This window comes from Sus scrofa, chromosome 9 (assembly GCF_000003025.6).
Source record: "Sus scrofa isolate TJ Tabasco breed Duroc chromosome 9, Sscrofa11.1, whole genome shotgun sequence".
NCBI lineage: Eukaryota > Metazoa > Chordata > Mammalia > Artiodactyla > Suidae > Sus > Sus scrofa.
Genome location: NC_010451.4, coordinates 125,908,411 through 125,933,398, shown reverse-complemented (window position 1 = coordinate 125,933,398; position 24,988 = coordinate 125,908,411). Strand labels below are relative to the sequence as shown.

The following is a 24,988-nucleotide window of genomic DNA, read 5'->3' as shown; positions in this document are numbered from 1 at the left end:
TATTCCAAAATGATTAACATTCAGAATGTTCAAAAACATTTTGAAACATTTCAGGTGAGTTGTTCCAAAATAAAACGTCATTTATGTCTAGGTAAAGTAATGATAGCTCTGTTTTTGAGCACATACACATGCCAGGTACTGTGCTAAATAGTTGACATCATATCTCATGGAGTCCTTACACCACTGCTAGGCATGTATTAGCATTATGTCTTTTCAGAAAAAGCTGAAGCTTGTAGTCCTTATATCATACCCACTTCATCACACAGCTGGTCACTGGAAGGTCTTTCCTCTTTCCAAAGTCCCCGCTCTTGACTGCCATGTCCAGCTGCCCCTCCAGTTCGTTCTTTATCAGTGCTGTTTAAACTTGCATTCAATTTGGTAAATGTTTATTGAGTGCCTACTGTGTGCCAGGAATTGTTCTTGGCCTGAGTTGTGAAACTACGCAGCCCATCTAGTAACTGCTAAAACCTAGGATTTGGGAGGTAGTACATTTAATCCCATGTTACTGTAACCCCATCTAACAACTATGCTCTTTCTTACCACTTTTAATTTTATTAAAACCTTTTCTTTAAAATGTTTATTACAACATTATAACATTAAATTTTAAAGTCATGTATGTTTTTAATCCTCTCTATTTCTCCATATTCCCTTCTTGACAGATATTTAAGTGTTTACAAATTTATAATTGTGGTCCATGTGATTTTGTGTTATTCTTTTTTCATGTACCTTTTTGTAAATGATTTCTGTTACTTTTAGGACCTTCTCACTTATCACCTAAATGATTGCATGATAAGCTGCATCAAAATTTTACTACTTTATCCAGTTCAATTAATATTAGTTGAAGATTCTCATGTAATTCTCAGTAGCAATGTTTATCTACATCACCTCCCTGCTCTTGGTTCTCTGTAGAAGAAATGAAATCCTTCATGAAGGCCCATAGGAAAAATCTTGTCCACAGCTTCGACAGGATTTAGTGTACCTGTGTGGTAGGCATCCCCTCTGGTCTTTTCATTTCCTTGGAATATGCTTGGAATCAAGGCCATTACCACGGGGGGATAGATACATCCCGTGGTTCTTTGGATATCTGCATTGGTGTAGACAGGTTTATTGACCTTGATTCTGCTGCTTTCAGATAGTTGGCATTTGGATATTTTTGTGTTCTTAGATTTATTTGTAAACTTTTCTTTTAGAATGGATTCTTTCTTCTTGGCTGAAATGTTTAAGTATCTTTACCTGTTATTCGCGGATAAAGAAGACATTATTTTTGACGTAGAAGATTATATTTTTACCACAGAAGCTCATCTGTTACCCCTTTGGCTCTCTACTACAAATCAAAGCATCTCTAAGAAGAACACAGTAGGTTATGTTTTTGAATTAAATGTCCTACTCTCCTTTTTACTTCTGTATGTTTGTTTGTTCTAAGTGAAAAATAATCCATGAGTAGAATTTAATAAATTGAAAGAAGTTCCCTCGATGTTTTCTTACTTTGTTTTCTTTTATTGCGTTCTCTGTATGCTCACATTTCCCTTCATGTCTCCTTTGAACAAACTATAATGTTAAGTAATTGTTTTTATTTACATAACATTCTTTTATATTTTTAGACTTCAGACTATACAGAACTGGATGATAGTAATTTTGACTGGACTTGTCCAAACACTCAGATTCTCTTCCCTAATGATCCATTGTATGCTCAGAGCATTCGTGAACCCTTGAAAAATGTGGTGGACAAGAGCTGTCCTAGAGGCATCATCAGAGTGTAAGATGTCTTATTTTATTTTTGTTAATTTCAAAGTTAATTCTTAGTAAATGACAGAGAACATAAGGAACATGTAACAGCCAAGAAAATATTCACTTAGATCAAAAATATTGAGGTATGTACTTACCACTGATTAAAATTAAAATTATTGGCTAGTAAAGTTAGATAACAAAGTTTATTCTGCAATAATGTCTTTTTATTATTATGGAAATTTTCTATTTCTCTTTTGTTTAATGAACCAAGGAGCATTCCATCAAATATTTCCATGTCTTGTATTTGTAGAAAATATTTTTCCTTTTATGTGTAGTTTCTGTATAGGAAAAATAAAATGTCTTGATTTGATTTTTTGATAAGGTACTTGGTTGTTAAATAAAAAATTTTGCCTTAAGGTATTCATTTTCTTCTAGATAGTTACTTCAGAAAAGCCATTACTAGGAAATTTTTAAAAATGTTTTTAAGTGAATGTTATCATTCACTGACATAAGTATTATTTTGTACCTCTGTTTTTTGGGGGGGGCAGAAATAAATAGTAACAAATCCCTAAGCCAGCATGTTCTGTACCTTCGGATAGTTATAATACTGTTGACTAATACTGCCTTATAGATACAGACTTTTGTAACTATGAAATATATTTGAAAGCAGTACTACTTATTAAAAACCTGTTGTATGTAGGTAAATAACAGTTTCCAGTTACTCCATTTTTCACTAGTTTCAGACTAGCAACTTTGCATATATGTAGTAGCATTTTTTAATGTTTGCCTTAGGTTTTTCCACAATTCTGATTTGTAGTTTTTTAAGCCTTGCCTATAATTACTTTTAGCAGAGAGGAGAGTTTCAGGAGTGGAGCTAAACCCCCTCTGAGAGCCAGAGATTTCATGGCCACTAACCCTGAGCATTTAGAAATCTTGAAGAAGATGGGGGTGAGTTTGATTCACCTCAAAGACGGGAGAGTCCAGTTGGTTCAACATGCAATCCAAGTAAGACATTGCTATGCTAATTAGATACCATCTCCGTCCTTTTTGGTCTCTTTAGCTTTAATAAGATAATGACATTCGGCTTTTTAAAAACTTTAAATGTTTGAGTTAAAGGTAGAGAATCAAAACTTTAGGACTTGGAAGTATCTTGGAAAGCATCTGATTCAACCTCTTTATAGTATAAAGCAAGAAAGTCAGAAATAGGTTCGGTAGTTTTCTTACATTAATATGGTCAGATGCAGGACTCACGTTTTCTCAGTCCCTTGTCTTTCCACTATTTTATTTAGAACATAATCTTAAAAGCTAATGATTAGTTTTTACACTATTTTAGTTTCTAAAGAGCTGCTGAATCTTAAGTATTTTATTCATTATAGAAATCAAAATTTGCATTTGTTTGTCTATACCTAGGAAACATGCCTCTTCGGGAAATTTTTATTGATTTTTGCTTTAAAAGTTTTGATAACCTGAGGCCTGTACATTATCCACTTTATTACTACATTAATTCTGAGAAAAATACACAGTTTGAGAAATGTCAACCTGTAACCATATTCAGATATCTCTTAATCTTGGATCCAACCTACCCACTACCTCGCCCTCCCCTCAGGTTTCTATCTCATCTCTTTCTTGCCACATCCATCCTTCCCTAAGGAGTCTCTGGTCTGCTTCCTTATGCTTGTCTTCACTCTCCAGCAGCGGGAGTGACATCGCTCATGACGTCGCTTCCACTTAGGTCACCGGTGACAGAATTGCCAGCCACTGCCCCTTAACGCTTCTATGATTGAACTTTATGTAACTAATGACTGGCCTCTTTTTAAAACATACCCCTTTCTTGGTTCCCAGGGCATTCCAGCAACATCTTTCCACTTGTCTGTTCATTATTTTGTAGATTGTTTTGCAGCTCTTCTCTTCTTGGTATAACCACTCAATGTAGGCACAACTGAAAAATTGGAATCGTATCTTTTTTGTTCTATACTCTTCTTCAGCAGTGCCGTCTATTTCTATAAGCTCCACTATCATCTTTGTGGGCATGACTTCTTAAGTATATGTATATAATCCTGATTCTGAATTTAGCTCTGAAACCCAGCTCTAATTTTGCAAATCCCTCCTCTAGATTCAAACTTCTTAAAGTAGAAGACTATGTCCCCAGGCCTAGACAAGTGCTGAGATATAATAGGTGCCTGATACTGATCTTTTATATTTAATCTGGTTGTTGGTTCGTAATTTCGAAGACTGAGCGTATGAGTCAGGTATGAGGTTTATTCCTTAAAAGGGCAACCAGTGGAGAAAATAAGCAAAGTTGAGCATTTAAGCATTTGGTGGAAGTCCAGTTCTCAATTGGTATCAAAAGTGGTTTATGGAACAGTGAAAGGGACATTGATAAAAATTACAGATAATATATTCAGAAAATATTTCCAGAAGTAATATTTTTGAGAACAAATAAGGCCATAAATATTTGTTAGTGACCGAAAACAGAAAGAAGAGATTTGGGGGTACAAATCATAGTGCAGCAATATTTAAGAAGTCAAAAAGTTAAAAGTTTCTAGAAAGAAAAGATAAAATTAATCTCTTTCTTTCCTAGGCTGCTAGTTCAATTGATGCTGAAGATGGTTTGAGGTTCATGCAGGAGATGATTGAATTATCAAGTCAGCAACAGAAAGAACAGCAGCTGCCTCCACGAGCTGTACAAATTGTTTCCCACCCATTTTTTGGCCGAGTAGTATTAACTGCTGGACCAGCTCAGTTTGGGCTTGATCTCTCTAAACATAAAGAGGTATGTACACTTAGAATATGCTTTTTGAAATTGAATTTAAATATTAAGTATTGTCTAATTTCTTTTTTTAATTTTTTTTTCCCCACTGTACAGCAAGGGGATCAAGTTATCCTTACATGTATACATTTTTTCCCCCACCCTTTGTTCTGTTGCAATATGAGTATCTAGACATGGTTCTCAATGCTACTCAGCAGGATCTCCTTGTAAATCTATTCTAAGTTGTGTCTGATAAACCCAAGCTCCTGATCCCTCCCACTCCCTCCCTCTCCCATCAGGCAGCCACAAGTCTTTTTTCCAAGTCCATGATTTTCTTTTCTGTGGCGATGTTCATTTGTGCTGGATATTAGATTCCAGTTATAAGTGATATCATATGGTATTTGTCTTTGTCTTTCTCACTCATTTCACTCAGTATGAGAGTCTCCAGTTCCATCCAGGTTGCTGCAAATGGCATTATGTCATTCTTTTTTATGGCTGAGTAGTATTCCATTGTGTATATATACCACATCTTCCGAATCCAGTCATCTGTTGATGGACATTTGGGTTGTTTCCATGTCCTGGCTATTGTGAATAGGGCTGCAATGAACATGCAGGTGCATGTGTCTCTTTTAAGTAGAGTTTTGTCCGGATATACGCCCAAGAGTGGGATTGCGGGGTCATATGGAAGTTCTATGTATAGATTTCTAAGGTATCTCCAAACTGTTCTCCATAGTGGCTGTACCAGTTTACATTCCCACCAACAGTGCAGGAGGGTTCCCTTTTCTCCACAGCCCTCCAGCACTTGTTATTTGTGGACTTATTAACGATGGCCATTCTGACTGGTGTGAGGTGTGAGGTGGTATCTCATGGTAGTTTTGATTTGCATTTCTCTTATAATCAGCGATGTTGAGCATTTTTTCATGTATTTGCTGGCCATCTGTATATCTTCCTTGGAGAACAGTCTATTCAGGTCTTTTGCCCATTTTTCCATTGGTTGATTGGCTTTTTTGCTTTTGAGTTGTATAAGTTGCTTATATATTCTAGAGATTAAGCCCTGGTCCATTGCATCATTTGAAACTATCTTCTCCCATTCTGTAAGTTGCCTTTTTGTTTTCTTTTTGGTTTCCTTTGCTGTGCAAAAGCTTTTCAGTTTGATTAGGTCCCATTGGTTTATTTTTGCTCTTATTTCTATTGCTTTGGGAGACTGGTATTGTCTGATTTCTTAGTCTCTTTTCTAATTTAATGGTTTTAACTTATTTAAAACACCTAAATATTCAATCTCCCAGATTAAAGTATATTAAAATTAAAAGCATATCTTGAAAATATTGTCATAACTTACATATATAATATGTTTATAGAATTTTACATAAAATGTTCAGATACTGTCAAATTCCTGGTCTGTTCTCTAATTCAGTGCCTTTAATTTGTCTAAAAATGGTTTTCAAACTTTCCAACTACTGGAACCTTTCTTTGAACACAAATCTAAGAGGTTTAGTGTAGAGAAAAAGCAGAGGTGCTCAGAACAAGTGGCTGAGGAGAGCATCAGATGCTGAGGTTCTACTGGGCAGAACTGGAAAACACTCAGCCACTCAGTCCTCTTAGTTTTAACATAGGAGACAAAGACGTACATAGCTGAGCCGTTCACCAGTTCATCCGACTAACTGCTAGCAAAGCTCGCTACTAGACCAGAACCCAAGTATCCTAATAACCTAAAGCCAATGGTCTTTGAACTCTGTTATCCCTAATTTAAACTTTTTCTAGTGTGTATTTAAAAGCTGTGTGGGTTTATAGTTGATTCATCCATCAACAACTCTTATTCTAGGCAGTACTTTAGGTATTTGTTATATATCAAGTTTACAAAAACCATTGAAGATCCGTGCCCTCAGAGTTTATATTCTAGGAGAGAGAACGACCTTAAAACATCTTTACACTCACATCTTTAAAATAAATTCCTTGGTGAATTTAATTGTTCTAGCAAGAAGAACTGCTTGCAGATTCATGTAGGCTAAACCCATTTTTTTCCTCTTTCAAAAAATTTTCTGGGAGTTCCCATTGTGGCTCAGCAGGTTACAAACCCGACTAGTAACTATGAGGATGTGGGTTTGATCTCAGGCGTTGCTCAGTGGATTAAGGAACTGGTATTGCCATGAGCTGTGGTGTAGTTCCCAGACGCAGCTGGATTCCTTGTTGCTGTGGCAGTGATATAGGTTGGCAGCTGCAGCTCTGACTCAGCCCCTCGCCTGGGAACTTCCATATGCCACAGGTGTGGACCTAAAAAGCAAAAAAAAAAAAAAAAAAAATTCTGGTCACCAATGATGGCTTAAAAATGATTTCAGCTGTTGTATGTGGGGGTGTGGGTATGTAGTGAATCTGCCGACAGGTTCCAGCTCTACCACTTACTAATAACAGTGTGTCTTTAAGCAAATTATGTAACCTGAACTTCAGTTTCTCCATATGCAAAATGAAAATATTATCTGTATTATTTCGCTCAGAGTCATTACAAAAAGCTGGTTTATATATAATTTATGTAAAAATGCTTTACAAACTGCAAAGCACAAGAGGAATATTGGTTGGGTACTGTGTGGTATGCAAAATGTTTACAACAAAAATTAATGCTAAATATCTATTGGCTATATTATCATTAGAAAAGCAATGAGGTCTACTTAAAACTCTAGATATTGAATTTTAATGACGAGGTAGTGATTTCAGAAGATAAAAGACTAAGTTACTTTTATTTCTGACAGACAAGAGGATTTGTTGCAAGTAGTAAACCATACAATGGCTGCTCAGAGCTTACTAACCCCGAGGCAGTGATGGGGAAAATTGCCCTGATACAGAGAGGACAGTGCATGTTTGCAGAAAAGGCACGCAACATCCAGAACGCTGGAGCCATTGGTGGCATTGTTATTGGTAAGTCATCCTCCATGTCATTGTGTTGACCAAGAGGTAGTTTTTAGGATTTCACCTTTTAGTTTTCCAAAATTATATCAAAGAGTTTGCCATATCATTTTTACTTCACTAGATAGCATAATGGGTCAGTAATCCCATGACTCTCTTAGCCGTTTGTGTATATCTCATTTCTTGTTTGAAAGTCTAGATTTGGGTTTCTGTATATTCATGCCTAGGAAAGTATTTAGGGTCAGGTGTGAAGGTGTGGTAGGGTGAATGGTAAAAACACCCAATACCATGGATACGAAAATGCCCACGAGATCCAAAACCCCTTAAGGACAAATTACCTCCTGTCACTTCCAGCAAGAAGCCACGGAAAATATCCATTCTTCCACAAATATGTGGGCTCTGGAGTCAGACACATGGGGGTGCAGTTCCTGGCTCGGCCACAAAATCATGGTACAACCGTGGCCCAGCTTTAGTTTCTTTATCTGTTTATTCAATAGGATATTTTCTGAGCTCCAGCTAACATGGTAATAAATATCTTTTAGGTGGTTGTAAAGTTTGAAAATAAGATGTATAAAATTTCTTAAGATAACTGACATATCATAGATATGAGCAGTAGCAAATTTTTATCTCCTTCAGTCTTTTTCCACTGAACTCACAAACTTCAAATCATTTTTTTACCCAAGTTTTTCAGCCAGTGCGTTTGCTTTTTTATTTTTCATTAAAAATCACTGATATCATGACAAGCAGGCCATGACTATCAGGGAAAATACATATTTTTCTATGCTTCGAGTAAACAGAACTGGAAGATCTAAGGTTACTTCCTTTTTGTGAGGCTAGTTCTTCTGAATAGTTTATCTCACAGGGGAAATCCACTTTGTGTTCTAATTAGGATAGATTTCCTTTTTTGAATTCAGGATAAGTAAAATTAATAAGAGACTTAAAATAGTAGGTTTACTTCAGTGAGAAATTATTTACTATTCCGCTTGCTTATCCCAAATGAGCACTCCAAAGTTGATTTAATGAATATATAAATTTCATTAGCTATTAGGCAGAGTTTCTCCTAATACTTACTTAAATCAGTGGTTGGCAAACTACAGCCTGTATGCCAGATTCAGCTCACTGCCTGTCCTTGTAAAGAAAAGTATTAGAACACAGCCTGTCAGGTTGTTCACATGCTGTCCAGGACCACTTCAGGGTACCGTGGCGGAGCTGAGTGGTTGCACCAGCGAATAACAAAGCAGAGAAGAGTCTCTCTTTGGCCAGGTATAGAAAAAGTTTGCTGATGCCCGATTTAAATCATCTCTTGATCCTTAGCTGTTTTCCATACTGAGGTTGTTTTTATTGACGGATTCAATAGCTTGCCATCGCTATCCCTTTTAACATCTCTTACTGAGACTTTAAAAACATAAAAAAAAGTCTGGAACGCACGTGCAATAGATTTTCCCTCCGAATCAAATGTTTTCATTAGTAGCTATTAGTCACAAAGTCCTATACTGAGTTCCATGGGTCAGTAAATAAGAGCCAGTGATCCTTATTTTCAAAAAATTTAACTTTCAAATGGAAACTTTGTGTTGTAACTTCTTTCCTCTAAGTTTTTTTGTTTCTAATGAAGCATTTTGTTTGATTTTTACTGGTGTGTTTTAATTGTGTGTTTTAATTGTGTGTAAATGAGGAATTTAGGACTTTGTGTGTAAATGAGGAATTTAGGACTTTGTTTTGTTTTTTATTGCAAGCGCTGGAAGTACAAATTATTTTAGAAATAATGTGGCTGCAAGAGACAATTTATTTAAGCTGGTTTAGGAGGCAGGTTTGTTTACTATATGGAAGTGGATTAATTTCATTGAACCCAAGAATGAGAAATACAACTGAGTGCTCTGAGAAGTAGAATTGGGAACTAAAAATCAACAAGAACCATGATTGCTAGCGTTTTTCACATCTCTTATCTCTGGGCCCTCTTCTCTGCAACTCTTTGCAGTTCTGCTTCATTCTGCAACTTCTTACCAGGCGGCTCTCTCTTCGCCTCTCACTCTCAGTTCTAAAATGGCCATTCCCAAATTGCAACCTAAGCCATGAGTCTGTGTTACTTAACTGGCTCTCTATCTACTGTTAACTGAAAGTCTTTCTGCGTGCCATTTCCAGGTTGCCCAGAGAGACTGAGGGCCAGGTAGCCATGCTTAGTCTAGTGAGTTATTGCTAAGGGCGTGGGTTCTACATGGTATTCCCCACTTGGCAGGGCTGTCCAGGCAGACTTGCTGAGAAGGGACAGGCAGATTCTCCAGGGAGACTGGTGTGTGAGCTTAGGGCTGTGCACAACTAGCATCACCAGTAAAACAGTATTTAGCAGTCCTCGTACTATTATTTAACTGGTGTAAAATCACAATAGTGTTTCATTTAATTTATAGAGAAAAAACACTAGTCATAATTATTCCTTGTGAACAGTATATTAAAAAGAATTGTCGGGAGTTCCCATTGTGGCTCAGCAGAAACAAATCTGACTAGCATCCATGAGGACGCAGGTTCAATCTCTGGCCTTGCTCAGTGGGTTAAGGCTCTGGCACTGCCATGAGCTGTGGTGTAGGTTGGTAGACGTGGCTCGGATCTGATGTGGCTGTGGCTGTGGCATAGGTCAATGGCTACAGCTTTGATTCCACCCCTAGCCTGGGAACCTCCATATGCCGCAAGTGCGGCCCTAAAAAAAATATATATATATATATATATATATACATATATATATATATATGTAAAATGAATTGTCAGTTTGTAGTTTGGTAAAACAATATAATGCCATTAGAGGAAATCTTAAACAATAAAATTTGATAGTTCCATCATTGTAATTCAGATCTTTGAATTTTTCCATTTTTAGGTTTTTCCATAATCATAGAATTTTGTGTTCTTTTTATTTAATAATAACATTTTGTTTTTTCTGGGAGTTCCCTCAAGTAGTTCATTATAAGTTACTTATAACAGTTTACACTTGTTAACAATTATACAAAGCACTCCAGTAAACTTTTTCAGGCATAGATCACATTACTTCTTTCAAATTAGTTCCTCAGGATACATTTCTAGGAGGTAGAATTAGTAGGCCCCAAAAGTATGATTGTTTTTATGATTCTTGATACATAAAATTAATGCCATCAACAGGTAAAAAATAGTAGAGATTGGTTGGCAGACCCTTTTAATGGATGAACTTTTAATGTTCGCTGTGTTGGTTTCCTGGCTAGATGACAACGAGGGGAGCAGCAGTGATACTGCCCCTCTGTTCCAGATGGCAGGTGATGGAAAGGACACGGATGACATCAAGATCCCCATGCTGTTTTTATTCAGTAAAGAAGGAAGTATCATATTGGATGCCATGCGGGAATATGAGGAGGTAGAGGTGCTCCTTTCTGACAAAGCAAAAGATCGAGGTAAGAGTGAAAAATCATTTAATTTCAGTTGAGCATCAATTTTACTAATCCAATAACAAAAACGAGTTACAAAAAGATTATTTATGGTTCGCTGACAAAAGAAGTAACATTTTAGAAGATGGTGTCAAAATATTTTTTTTTGGAAATAACTGGAGTAAAACATTTATTTTGCTATGTTTATTGAGTTAGAATGTTTTTAGAATATTTTATATGTAATTCATAATTTTGGCTATGATTCTGCCCAGTGATTAAAATACAAGAGATTACATTGAGAGTCATTTTTAACAACCACAAATGTTCACCATTCAGCCTTGCCGATGATACATCATACTTTTCTTTTACAAAGAATAAAGAGAGATTGTACAGAATGGGGTTATATATATACAATATAATAGTCGGGTTTCACCAGGTCCCCCCTAATCAAATGACCGCTGTCTTGGTGGAGGCAACAGAAATCTAGCAGTTTCTCTCCACTGAGACCTAAGTTTATCACTTAGATATTTATAAGTTACAAGAGTCACACAGGACTGGTTCCTGAAGAACAAGATAGGACACCTTAATTGATGAGTATATAGTCCTCTCTAGGCCAAGACATTTGTTAGTAATTTGAAAAGCTCTTTGAAGCCCAAATTACTGTACAAATCCAAGGTCTTTCTAGTATTCTTCATAGTTTCACTCCTAGGGATCGAGGAGAAATGAGGGAAAGTGCACCATCAGACATAGACTGGATCCTGCTTGTGACAGCAGCCTTTCTAATCTCCTGGAGACACCTGTAGAGAGCACTACTCCTCCCATCCCCCTTACATGGATACATTGTATAATTTGTACAGGGTTGTTGAGTCCCCTGGGATGTTTGTTTTCCAGATGTGTAGGAAACTGATTCAGTTCAATTCAGTATAATTTCCAAGTGGAACAACAACAACGAAAGTTTAGCAATAATCTAGTGCTAGCCAAAACAGTGTTTTGTCTTTTCTTCTCATATTACTTTGTTCTTCTTGGAGATTCATCCAGATGTCAATTATTTAAGCAGTATGGAGAGTGAGTATTTATGTATGTAAGGATGTATAAATAGAAACAGAACAGAAGAGAAAGGATTTCTGATCTTCTTAAATCCTCCGGTGTGCCGCTTTCTTTTTTTTTTTTTGGAACCCTTTTTTCACCTCAGATCTTCTTTCCTGTATTATATGCATTTAGGCACATCAAACACAGGCAAATATTATCCATGTAACTCTTTAATGCCTTTGCTTTTTCCCCCCCTATTTTGTGCTACCATTGGAATTTCAGCAGCAATATTAAAAGGTAAAATGATTCCAAGCTACATTATTAATAGTAGTAAGTATCTCGCATTGATGAACCTTAAATTATATATGTATATGTGTATGTGTATATATACATGTATATACATGCCTGTGTGTGCACATATATATATATAGTTTCAGTGGCTACCATGATAATATCCGATTTAATGTAATTAGATTATTTTCATGTCTAGTCAGCTGTCCCATAATGATAATTTATTGATCCTGTCATAACAAATCCTATGAATTAAATATCTCATTTAAGAAGTTAATTCACTAGTCCAAATACACACAAGTCACTCTAACAAAAAGATGTTGTTATGCATGTATTATTTTTGATCTCGCTTTTTATTTGAATACAGTTGTCAAATATTTAAAATATCCACTTGTTTTAAAAACCCATATGTGTATAGGGGTGTGTGGGGATTAGGACTGTGAGATTGTGGTAAAGCATGTGTTTCCCATACTAGAGAAAGGATATGAGAAAAGATTAGTTCTACTATTTAAAAAAAGTCTAAACAATACAACAGTATTCCCTTAAGGAACTTGTCGTAAAAAGGCTTTTTAAAATTATATTTTTAAAAAAGCTTTGGTACTCTATCAATTTTTTGAACTGTGATTCTGTTGTGTAGTGATCTTTTGACAAAAAGTCCTAAAAAATTCCTCTTTTTATAAAGCTTTTTCAAGAGCTGTACAGCATTATTAACTAAATCAGTAACAAGTTATAGTATAATTGTTAATATTTATCAGAGTAACAAAAATCAATGATAATAGTTTTATTAATAAATCAACTACTTTCTTCACTTAGGAAAATATTATAAGTTAATGTCGGTAGTGGTCATCATTAATTTGTCCTGTGTCAGTTACCGCCTGCATCAGCATTTCTCTTCAGCATCAGAATCAGCGGATGTACTTGTTAGAAGTGTAGGTTCCAGTGGCGATCGTATGACCTTGCCCAGGAATGAGTTGATTGAACCTCATGCCTCTGGCGAAAGCCGAGAAGGGAATCCAGGAATCTGAAATTTTAACTACTATTTTTTTTCTCTTTTTTTTTTTTTTTTTTTTTTTTTTTTGGTCTTTTTGCTATTTCTTGGGCCGCTCCCGCGGCATATGGAGGTTCCCAGGCTAGGGGTCGAATCGGAGCTGTAGCCACTGGCCTATGCCAGAGCCACAGCAACGCGGGATCCGAGCTGCATCTGCAACCTACACCACAGCTCACGGCAACGCCGAATCCTTAACCCACTGAGAAAGGGCAGGGACCGAACCCGCAACCTCCTGGTTCCTAGTTGGGTTCGTTAACCGCTGCGCCACGACGGGAACTCCAGAGTCTGAAATTTTAAACAAGCATCCCAGTTAATTGCACTCAGCTATGTTTTGAGAAACACTGAGCAAGAGTAAGAAGGCACCCTTTTTCATCATCTCCCAGCTCTGCATCTGGCCATCTTATGCCATCAAAGGTACTAGGTTGGGTTATATAAGTACACCAAATAATAGCATCGTTAAAATCTGAATGATAAAATGTCCTCCAAATTGCCCTTCCTAAAAATAAAATTTTATTCCACAGATACATATTTCCCTTAAAAAGTCACACAATTTTAATTGAGCACTTCTTCCCACATATTAATATGGAAAACAGCCCAGAACAAGCCCCCACTCCCACTCCCACCTTCTAGTTCTGATGATAAGTCCCAGCCATTAATATAGAAATACCGGCAAATAGTCCTATCTGCTAGCAAAAATGTCCAGATACATTATTACACATTCTTCTCTGGAAATAAAGCATCAGGTGGAAATGCTGCTTCTTTGGGTCAAACCAGTCATACTTCTAAAAGTTAAGTTAGGAATTCCCTTATGGTACAGTGGGTTAAGGATCTGGCATTGTCACTGCAGTGGCTTGGGTTGCTGCTGTGACATGGGTTCATTCCCCAGCCCGGGAACCTCCACATGCCGTGGGCATGGCCAAAAAAAAGTTATCACAAAAGTGTTAATGTCATCTCTGTCATATGTCCCATCTTTCTGAAATTTCCAGAGTTTGTAAAGGTACTTAATAATTCCCACCCTGTGTCCAGAAACAAAACACACTGTGTTTTTACCTTTTGATTCAAATAGAAACAGTTTACAATTAAGATTCCGTTGCCTTTTCTCACAGTATTTCTCAAGGGGGAAAAAAATCAGCATTTTAAAGTTTCAATGCATTGTCACACTTGTAGTTTACATTGGAGACTTCCAGTGCCTTAACAGCTATAGACAGATATTTTCAGGGCTACTCCTCTATTTGTGTCTATCTGGGGGAAGCAGACAGCAAAAATGGGGGAAAGAAAAGAAAGGTCCTATGTGTGAACTGCTCAAGATTTAAGTCTGGCAGAGTTGCTTTTCCCAAGATTATCCTCCACTGAACTTGATTGGGTGATCTGTAGAACTTAGATTGCTATTGGAAAGGATTTGTTCGGAGGAGAAAAATCTAGTGTGTAAGCAGGTGGAATCTTTGCTTGGAAAGGGGGCAACCGGAACTTTCTTGTTAGCAGATGAATGCTTAACCAACTGGGCTTCTCTTCAGCTACAGCAGGTTTTCTCCTGCACTTTCGCATTGGCACATCTCTTCCCTCTTTAGAAATGCCTTGTCAATCCCATGACTGTTTCCTCTTTTAGAACATTTAGCCATCCTAAAGACCGAGCTGTCCTCTTTACGAAATTCTCTCTTATTCTCGAAGATAAAATTTAAGGACATCTTAATATAGTGGAATGTTATTTATTTTACATTATACTTCCTCACCTGCTTCTTAGATCTGTATCCGTTGCTTTCAGTAAATGCTGGATGAATGAATGATTGTAGAATATCCACTGCTAAGTCTCTGCTAAGATCCCCTTGTCATCTTATTATTAAAGCTTAGTACTTTTGGAGTTCCCTGTGGCTCATTGGGTTAGGGATCCGATGTCACTGCTGTGACTGGTTACAGCTGTGGTGAAGGCTCGATCCCTAGCCCTGGAACTTCCATAGGCTTCAGGTGTGGCAAAAAAAAAACAAAACAAACAAACAAAAAAACATTTAGTACTTTTCTTTTCTTTTTTTGGCTTTTTGCTCTTTGGGCCACTCCTGCAGCATATGGAGGTTCCCAGGCTAGGGGTCCAATCGGAGCTGTAGCCACTGGCCTACACCAGAGCCACAGCAACATGGGATCCAAGCCGCATCTGCAACCTACACCACAGCTCACGGCAACGCCGGATCGTTAACCCACTGAGCAAGGGCAGGGACTGAACCCGCAACCTCAAGGTCCCCAGTCGGATTCGTTAACCACTGCGCCACAACGGGAACTCCAGTACTTTTCTTTGTATCTTGAGATTTTCTTTATTTTTTTGCTTCCTGTGTTTCTGATACACCATGAATTTAATGACGTAGCCTTACACTCTAAGGGCTATAATACTGCATGCTGTGATAACAGCACCTTAGAATGAAGATTTGTAGCTGTGTGGTAGATTCTTTCTTCCTTTTTGAACTTCTCCAAATGCCATTTTTATTTAGCTCATTGTTGCCACTTTGCTGTATATCAGATATTCTTATATATTAGATTTGTTTTTGGACTGGCTTTTCTTTTTCACTGATCTATTTGCTTATTCTTGTGCCAATAATAAAATAGTTTGCTATTTTTTTTAATTAATGTGTAGTTGATTTACAATGTTGAGTTAGTTTCAGATGTATAGCAAAGTAATTCAGTTATACATATATCCATCCTTTCTCAAATTCCTTTCCCATGTAGGTTATTATAGAAAATTGAGTAGAGTTCCCTGTGCCAGTAAGTCCTCGTTGTAATCCCAAACTCCTAGTTTATCCTTCCCCCTCACCTTTCCCCTTTGGTAACCGTGAGTTTGTTTTTGAAATCTGTGAATCTGTTTGTTTTGTAAATAAGTTCATTTGCATCTTTTTTTTAAGATTCCACTTTTAAGAGATATCATGCGGTATTTCTTTTTCTCTGACTGACTTAGTATGATAATTTCTAGTTCCATTCATGTTGCTATAAATGGCATTATTTCATTTTTTATAGCTCTGTAATAGTCTATTATATATCATTTTAATATATATAATAGTGTATATAGTAATATTCTATACCATTATATTCTAATATATTCTGTTATATTCTATTATATATACACACATATAATGTTTCATAGTTTCTTTCTGATCTTTGTTATTAATATTCTATGTGTATATACACACATATATACACACATATGTAATATTCCATAGTTTCTCTTTCTGATCTTTCATTGTTAGTATATAGAAATGCAAGAGATTTCTGTGTATTAATTTCATATCCTGGACATTTTGTAAACAGTGCTGTAATGAACAGGAGGGAGCATGTATCTTTATAGTTTTCTCTGAATATACGCCCAAGGGTGGGATCACTGGATCATATCGTAGTTATGTTTTTAAGTTAAGGAAACTCATACTGTTTTCCATAGTGGTTGTACCAATGTACATTCCCACCAACAGTGTAGAAAGGTTCCTTTTTTTCCATACGCCCTCCAGTATTTATTGTTTGTAGACCTTTTGATGATGGCCATTCCGTCCAATATGAGGTGATACTCGTTGTGGTTTTGATTTGCATTTCTCTGATAATCAGTGATGTTGAGCATCTTTCCATGTGCTTTTTGGCCTCTGTCTGCTTTGGAGAAATGTCTATTTAGATCTTCTGCCCATTTTTTGATTGCGTTGTTTTGCTTTTTTGATATTAAGCTTCATGAGGTGTTTGTATATTTTGGAGATTAATCCCTTGCTGGTCACTTCATTTTCAAGTATTTTCTCCTATACTGTGGGTTTGTCTTTTTGCTTTGCTTATGTTTTGTTCCTTTGCTGTGCAAAAGCTTTTAAGTTTAATTAGGTCTCATTTGTTTGTTTTTGTTTTTATTTTCATTAGGAGGTGGATTCAAAGATACTGCTGTGGAATTCCCATTGTGGCTCTGGTAACAAGCCTGACTAGTAGCCATGAGAATGCAGGTTTTAATCCCTGGCCTCAATCAGTGGGTTAAGGATCCAGTGTTGCCATGAACTGTGGTGTAGGTCACAGACATGGCTTGGATCTGGCATTGCTGTGGCTGTGGTGTAGGCCAGCAGCTGCAGCTCTGATTCAGCCCCTAGCCTGGGAACTTACATAGGCTGCAGGTGTGGCCCTAAAAAAACAAACAAAAAAAGATATTGCTGTGATTTATGTCAAAGAGTGTTCTGCCTATGTTTTCCTCTAAGAGTTTTGTAATATTTGGTCTTACATACAGGTCTTTTAATCTGTTTTAAGTTTATTTCTGTATATGGTAAGAGAATGTGCTAATCTCTTTCTTTTACATTCAGCCGTCCAGTTTTCCCTTCACAGACTGTCTTTTCTCCATTGTATACTCTTGCTTCCTTTGTCATGGATTAAATAACCATAGGTGCATGGATTTATATCTAGGCTTTCTATCCTATTCCATTGACTTATATTTCTGATTTCTGTGCCACTAACATACAGTCTTGAGGACTGTAGCTTTGTAGAGTAGTCAAGTCAGGGAGGCTAATTACTCCAGCTCCAGTTTTTCTTTCTCAGGATTGCTTTGGCTATTTGGAGTCTTTAGTATTTCCTTACAAATTTTAAAATTTGTTTAATTCTGTGAAAAATGCCATTGGTGATTTGATAGGGATTGCATTGAATCTGTACACTGCCTTGGGTAGTATAACTATTTTGACAATATTGATTCTTCCAGTCCAAGAACATGGTGTATCTTTCCATCTGTTTGTGTCCTCTTCAATTTCTTTCATTACCTTCTTATAGTTTTCAGAGTATAGGTCTTTTGTCTCCTTAGGTAGGTTTACCCTTAGGTATTTTATTCTTTTTGATGCAGTTGGAAATGGGATTGTTTCCTTAGTTTCTCTTTCTGATCTTTCATTGTTAGTATATAGAAATGCAAGAGATTTCTGTGTATTAATGTCATATCCTGAAACTATCAAATTCATTGATGAGGTATAGTAGTTTTCTGGTAGCATCTTTAGGATTTTTTTTTTTTTTTTGTCTTTGTCATTTTAGGGCCGCACCATGGCATATGGAGGTTTCCAGGCTAGGAGTCTAGTCAGAGCTGTAGCTGCCTGCCTATGCCACAGTCACAGCAATGTCAGATCCAAGCCACGTCTGCAACCTACACCACAGCTCACAGCAATGCCAGATCCTTAACCCACTGAGCAAGGCCAGGGATCAAACCCGCAACCTCATGGTTCCTAGTCAGACTCATTTCCGCTGCACCACGATGGGAACTTCAGGATTTTCTATGTATAGTATCATGTCATTTGCAAACAGTGACAGTTTTACTGCTTCTTTTCCAGTTTGGCTTCCTTTTATTTCTTTTTCTTCTGATAACTGTGGCTAGGACTTTTAAAACTATGTTGAATATTAGAGTTCCCGTCGTGGCGCAATGGTTATCGAATCTGACTAGGAACCATGAGGTTGCGGGTTTGATCCCTGGCCTTGCTCAGTGGGTTGGGGATCCGGCGTTGCTGTGAGCTGTGGTGTAGGTTGCAGACGAGATTCAGATCCCGCGTTGCTGTGGCTCTGGCATAGGCTGGCGGCAACAGCTCCTATTGGACCCCTAGCCTGGGAACCTCCATATGCCGCAGGAGCAGCCCTAGAAAAGGCAAAAAGACCATAAAAGAAAAAAAAAAGATTTTCCATCCAGGAACATACACTTACCTATAAATTTAAGCAGATCTTATGTTTTTATTGAGATTTTACACTATTAAACAATAGAATTTCCTAATAAATTTAGTTCTGTGTCTTGTAGCTTTTATTTTTATTATGAAAAGGATACTTAGTTTATTTCTAACCAGTTATTCCTACTATGGAGGAGTTATTGGTATTTCACTATTTACCTTAATTTTTACTCTCCTTATCAAATTCTTTTATCATCTTAATAGTGTTTTTAAAAATTGAGGTGCTTTGAGTTTAGGTATTCAACACAATCTGAAAATACTGACAACTTGATCTTTTATTTTCCTGTATTTACACTTTATTTTCTTATCCCATTTCATTAGCTAGATTTCCAAATAATATTACATAACATGTAACCTTAAGAGGGATTTTTTGCCAAAAGCACAATCTTCATTAGTAGATGAAACAGCCCTGCACTCTCCTATCCTTCTACACTAGATTAATACAATCTGGAAAGAAACTTAAAGGTTTCGGTTTGTTTGTTCATTTTTCAGTCCATCCAGTTTAGGATAAGCTCAGCATAAATGAACTCCCAGCAGCCAGATGCTGCTTTCTCTTCTTAGGGCCCCCCATGCTTTCCCTAATTGTCAAATTAAAATGTAGCTTTTCGGTAGCTGAGCGTATATGTGGGGACTCCTCCCCCTGCCCCCTCTCCCCCAGCACACACTCTAAGAACTAAGTTAACCCTCCCTATTCAGGTACCGTTTCTAATCAGGGTATACCTGCGTACCTTCCTGTGGTCCCGTCACACTCGGTGGCTTTATACTGAGTCTACCTTCCCTTTCTTCTTTGACAGATTTTCTCTGCTTATCTTTAAATCTCAGCTCAGGCGTCACTTTCTGAAGGAAATCTTCCAGTCTCCCCATAAAGCGTATCTCAGAGCTTTCTGTTTACTTGTGTGATTATTCATAGACATTGTTATCCCCAGCTGGACTGCAAGATCCAGGTGGGCAGGTCAGGTGTTTGGTTTTACCTCATTTTGCCCCAGCACCTTGCAGAGTGCCTGCCACAGTGGACACACGGGAGGTCTTTGCTGACTGCAGAGTCTGAGGCAGATGCAGCATGTGCATGTTGAAGCTATTTTAAGCACTTTCTTGTAGGAGCCCTAAATAAAATGCCTCTAGTGCTTTTATTATATATTCATTACAAGAGGCTTAACTTGCTCTCCAGCCTTCCAGTGGATTTTATGATTATATAATTCATAGACCTCCAGTAATGAAGTAGAAGTTTTATAAATAATCTCAATTCTTGTGTTCATGAAAATATCTAATCAACCACATTAATATCCATGAATCATTCAGCATTTTGTATTGTCTGCATTTTCATGGCTGAGTGTATTTCACTGTTCAAAAGAGTATTATCTTCAAATATAGCAATGGTATGTGCTGTTTAGAATTTATTCTATTGAATATGTCCTCACGTGCACACTTTCCTGAATTTAACTATTTAATAAATTTTAAACATATATTGCAAATTTAAATGCATTTTAATAATACTGTTTAAGGTATTTCTCGGCCTTTACCATTGCCCATTGAAGGCAGTCTTGTCAGTTGTTAGAGTCATTCCTTTCAGTTTGAAAGGACTTTTCAAGTGCCACATTTTGCACCTGACCTGCCCACCTGGATCTTGCAGTCCAGCTGGGGATAACAATGTCTATGAATATACCGAGAAATGGGATTGCTTTATTGTAAGGCAATATTTTACTCTTCAGTGTTCCTGTTCACCCTTCTGCATTAACATGATTTTCTTTAATCTTTATTGTTCTGCTTTATTCTCAAAACCAGTATGCTTTTGAACGTGTGATAGTACCTGTTTTGAGGGGAAAAGTAACATGAAGTTTGTTTCTTTCCTACTCAGATCCTGACATGGAAAATGAAGAACAACCATCCTCTGAAAATGACTTTCAGAATCAGAGTGCTGAACAGATGGCATCAGGTTCTCAAGAGGTTGATTTAGTTGATGAAGAGTCTCCTGAGGAAGGTTCTTCAAACTCTCACCCAGACTCATCATCTCCAGCAGATAGGGACAGTGCTGCAGGTGGTCCTCCTTCTGAACAGAATTCTCATCCCACAGAAAGCCCTGAGCCGACACGTCTGGATGGTGAATGTACAGATTTAGATAACCAACTTGAACAACAGTCAGACACTGAGGAGGATTCCAATCCTAATGTCAGCTGGGGCAAGAAGGTCCAGCCTATAGACTCCATATTAGCAGACTGGAATGAAGATATAGAAGCATTTGAAATGATGGAGAAGGATGAGCTCTGACTCCCTAAAGTCTACCTGGTGGTAGGTATTTCCAAAGAAAAGGTAAACTGTGGTTCATAGACACCCTGGTCCTAAGCAGGCTCTCTCATGGGAGGCTTTAAGTATGGTGATGAGCAACCACGTTCTGACTGGGAGAGGGAGTTATCATAGGAATCTGGAGCGTGTTAGGCTAGAACTGACCTTGTTTAAACTGTCCCATCACAAATGGAAACTCACAGCCCCCCCTCAGGTGACAGCATGCACCACCCTGCTGTACCTCAGGCCAGGAGGAGATTGCTGGAGTCTCTGGAGAGACAGGATTCAGTTAACTGTGAGGTGGGGAATATGAATTTGAGTCTCTTTCTAATGAAAGGAAGCTCGGCTTTCTTGCTTTGGGGGTTAGAGGCTCTTTGGGGAAAACACAGATGAGTATTGCGGGCATTCCGATGATGCTGCCTTCACAAAAACACTCAAAGTGACCTATGTGGTGATGAAGCAACTGCATTCACGGTGAAAACGGTCTTTGCTTATCATTTTCACTTGCTTCATTGTGTAACACGATCAAAATGACTTGATTTCTTTTCCCTTTTAACAATGTCCTTTTCATTTAAACCAAAGGTGAAGCCAGTATACTTTTCTCAGTGAGTTACTAATCCTTGGGACCAGGTAAAAAGGTCATATACTGTGTTGTGGAATTTGAGGACTTAATATTTTTGAAAAATGGAGCAAGGGTGAAACATAATGTTGCAATATGCACTTGCCATTGGGCCTTCCAAAGGGAAAGCTGTGACTACTCTGAAACGGAACTTAAGGTTATATCTTAGTAGGGTGAATTATAAATCTTTTCCAGTTCATTTCTTTGGAGGTGATTACCTCTTGCCATCAGCCTTACTCCATCCCATGTTTAGTACGCATTTTGAGCCACAAGGCCTGTGTTGCCAATATCTGAATACATTTTGTTCCATTTTTCTATCTTCGGGAGCCATGATAAAACTGTGGTAGTGATTTAAAAATTCTGGGGTAACTACTATTTTCCTCCTTTGAAACTATGATTTCTAAAGTTGCACCTAAGGAGTCTGTCACATTTTCTGTTGAATCATGGTTTTTTAAGTTTGCTTTTTTTAAAAAAACTAGTATTCCATCTGATATGGACTTGAAAATTAGTCTTTGGTAATCTGTGTAAAAAACTTACACAGTAGCAACTAACATACAGCCATATAGTTTAATGAGAGTCCGGCCCTCCAGCGTGTGTACGTGTGTTGTGTGTGTGTGTGTGTGTGTGTGGCAGTCTGGTGCTGGCCACATATAAGTTTTAAAAAGTTTGTTGTTGATATCTGTAGATAGCCCTGTAATTGAAATCATGGCTTTACTCATTTTATTTTCAAAGTTACCTGTATCATTTCTAAAGGAATATTTGAGAATTCCCCTTTTCTTTACCATGACATTATATAATAACCTTTTCTTAAAACAGTTTTTGAGGTACTGATGAACTTAAACTGTATATGGAGCTGTTAAAAGAACAGCAGTGCTGTATTGTAGTTATGTATATTCATGTACAGTCTTAGATCCCAGGTAAACAAACACATTCTGTCACAAGGGGATAAATAGCTACTTTCAAAAATTCCATCTAAACTTAATTGGGTCAGTGAGTAATCTAATAGAGAATTCACATTGGGGGGGTGGCGGGGGAAGAGTAGTAAACAAGACCTTTATTGGCCCTTAATTAAACCTGACACCAAAATGGCTATTTTTAGTCTCTCTGCATGTGAAATTTGGTGTAAGAAGATAGAACTATAATACATACAGTCTATGGAAGGATAGACTGCTTTGTTCATCTTCATTGCAAAGCCACCAAAATAGCTGAAGCTTAATTACTTGACTTGCCTTGATTCATAGGACTGGGGCTTGGAGAAAAGGAGCAGATGTTCCTTTAAAACTTGGATTACAGAGCCTTATGTACATTGATTTTGTATTTGTAGCACAGAGCCATTGTTGTCTAAATCTGACTTATCTAAGTTAACAAAACAACATAGTTTTGTGTCCAGCAGAGGTCTTGTGGCATCCTAGGAAAAGCCAGACTACTGCCACTCTCCCTTCCTTTGGCCGTTAGGGGGAGCTGTTGCCATTGAGGTCTAGAAGCAAATTGTTCACTCGTTTCGAAAATGAATCGTTTAAAAAAAAGAAGGAAGAAAGAAAAGAAGAAAAAAAACACCCAGAAGGAGTTATTCTTGATTTTTCCCTAGCTAAGAAAAGAAGGTAACATGTTCAGTTTCAGATTCCGACATTGTCCTTGACTCTCTCCATTCTTAATTGACATACTGCCACAAAGCTGTTTTTGAGTTCATTAAAAACTTTCAATACCATTAGGCTTTTTTTTTTTTTTAATGTTTTGTTTTTTAAATACCTTTTATAGCATTTTCTTTACTTCCTAAAGATTCAGGAGATTCTGTGTGACCCTGAATTTTAGAAACATCTGGTCTACCTCAGTTAAGTGTTGCCTGTACAGAGAGAGAGCTGAAGTGATCACCACAGCCATAAAACTGTTTGACTAAGAAGGATTTATGCAATGTTTACAAACCTGGAATCAAGTAAGGATTTTATCTGAAAGTTAAAATCAGATATTAGAGAAAGTATTTAATTCAGGTATTTTCAAGTTTTAAAACGTAACCTGTTTACCTAATAGAAATAGTTTTTTTCTGCTTTGGAAAGTCCATTGAAATGACATACCCTAATTTGCAGTGCTTTCTCCATAAAGTTTAGGTGTGAAAGAACTGTAATGTACCAGATACGTTTGGAATGAGAGCTTTTGTTGGGTAGGTTCTTTTTCTTTTTTAACTTTTAATAGGCTTCCAACAAGAATACCATTGTTGTTCAGAACAAAAATTTTTTTTACGTTATACTTTCCCTTTTTCCCCCACAGTATTAGGAATTAAAATGAAAAATTGTGCACTCTCTGATTTGACTTCTCTAATTACTCTGTCAAGATATTTTTTTCTAATTACCACCACAGCCCTTTTTATAGGAAAACCAGCATTTGTTCCCTCACCAAACCCCATGCCAAATTCATCATAAAGAAAGCTCAGCATAAGTAATTCAAATAGTGCTTATAATTGGGGGGGGGGCATTTAATAAATATTCCAACCGGTCGTTTTATGCACAAGGCTTCAGTCAGAACATAGAAAAAAAAAAACATTCTGTGAATGAAATATTGTATGTTCAGATTTTATAAAAGACATTTTTAAAAGCCCAATTTACAGCCGTATATTTTCTTATGATGTAATTTATGAAAAAGATGTCTGTACTAACAGGTGCTGTAACACTACTGTTGTTGGATTTTATTGTTTGGTGATAAATGTATACCATATTTCTAAGGGAAACTATGTACTGTGATGTAAAAGTCTGGGCAAAATGTATATAATCCTTGTATATAATTGTGTATTTGATTATAATTACTGATTGTAAAGATTTAATAAAATATGTAAATATTCTGGTCTAGTTTTAATTTTTAAAATCAGTCTGCATATCTTTATACTTTGATATCTTAAAAAATTTTTTTGCCACTCTGTCTTCCCTTTAATTTTCATTTTACTCCCGGAGAGTAAATCTGGGGACAGCTGCAAGTATAGAAACACATTGAACAGTTCCACGCCTGAACTAGTGCCAGGGACCCTCAGAGTAGAGTTAGAGGAGTTAGCATTTCAAAGTGTCAATATTGGTAACATGTTTTTATTTTTTATTTTTTTGCTTTTCTAGGGCTGCGCCTGGAGCATATGGAAGTTCCCAGGCAAGGGATCAAATTGGAGCTCCAGCTGCTGGCCTACACCACAGCCACAGCAACACAGGATCCAAGCTGTGTCTGCGACCTACACCACAGCTCATGGCAATGCCAGATCCTTAACCCACTGAGCAGGGCCAGGGATTGAACCTGCGACCTCAT

General features: G+C 37.2%; 1 protein-coding gene across 6 annotated transcripts in view; it reads left to right on the top strand.

The window, feature by feature from the left end:
* The window catches only part of EDEM3 (ER degradation enhancing alpha-mannosidase like protein 3), a 74,213-nt gene extending 49,675 nt beyond the window's left edge, over window positions 1-24,538 (top strand). Inside the window, exons 14-21 of one of the 6 annotated variants that reach the window (XM_021102629.1) lie at window positions 1,191-1,356; window positions 1,602-1,756; window positions 2,580-2,733; window positions 4,310-4,501; window positions 7,222-7,387; window positions 10,597-10,782; window positions 12,067-12,081; window positions 20,663-24,538. In XM_021102629.1, coding sequence (XP_020958288.1) covers window positions 1,191-1,356; window positions 1,602-1,756; window positions 2,580-2,733; window positions 4,310-4,501; window positions 7,222-7,387; window positions 10,597-10,782; window positions 12,067-12,081; window positions 20,663-21,072 — 1,444 coding nt within the window. In that variant the 3' untranslated portion in view covers window positions 21,073-24,538. Of the gene's footprint in view, window positions 1-1,190; window positions 1,357-1,601; window positions 1,757-2,576; window positions 2,734-4,309; window positions 4,502-7,221; window positions 7,388-10,596; window positions 10,783-12,066; window positions 12,115-20,662 lie in introns of all 6 variants that reach the window. The other 5 variants (XM_021102625.1, XM_021102624.1, XM_021102626.1 and 2 more) reach the window with 5 other exon arrangements.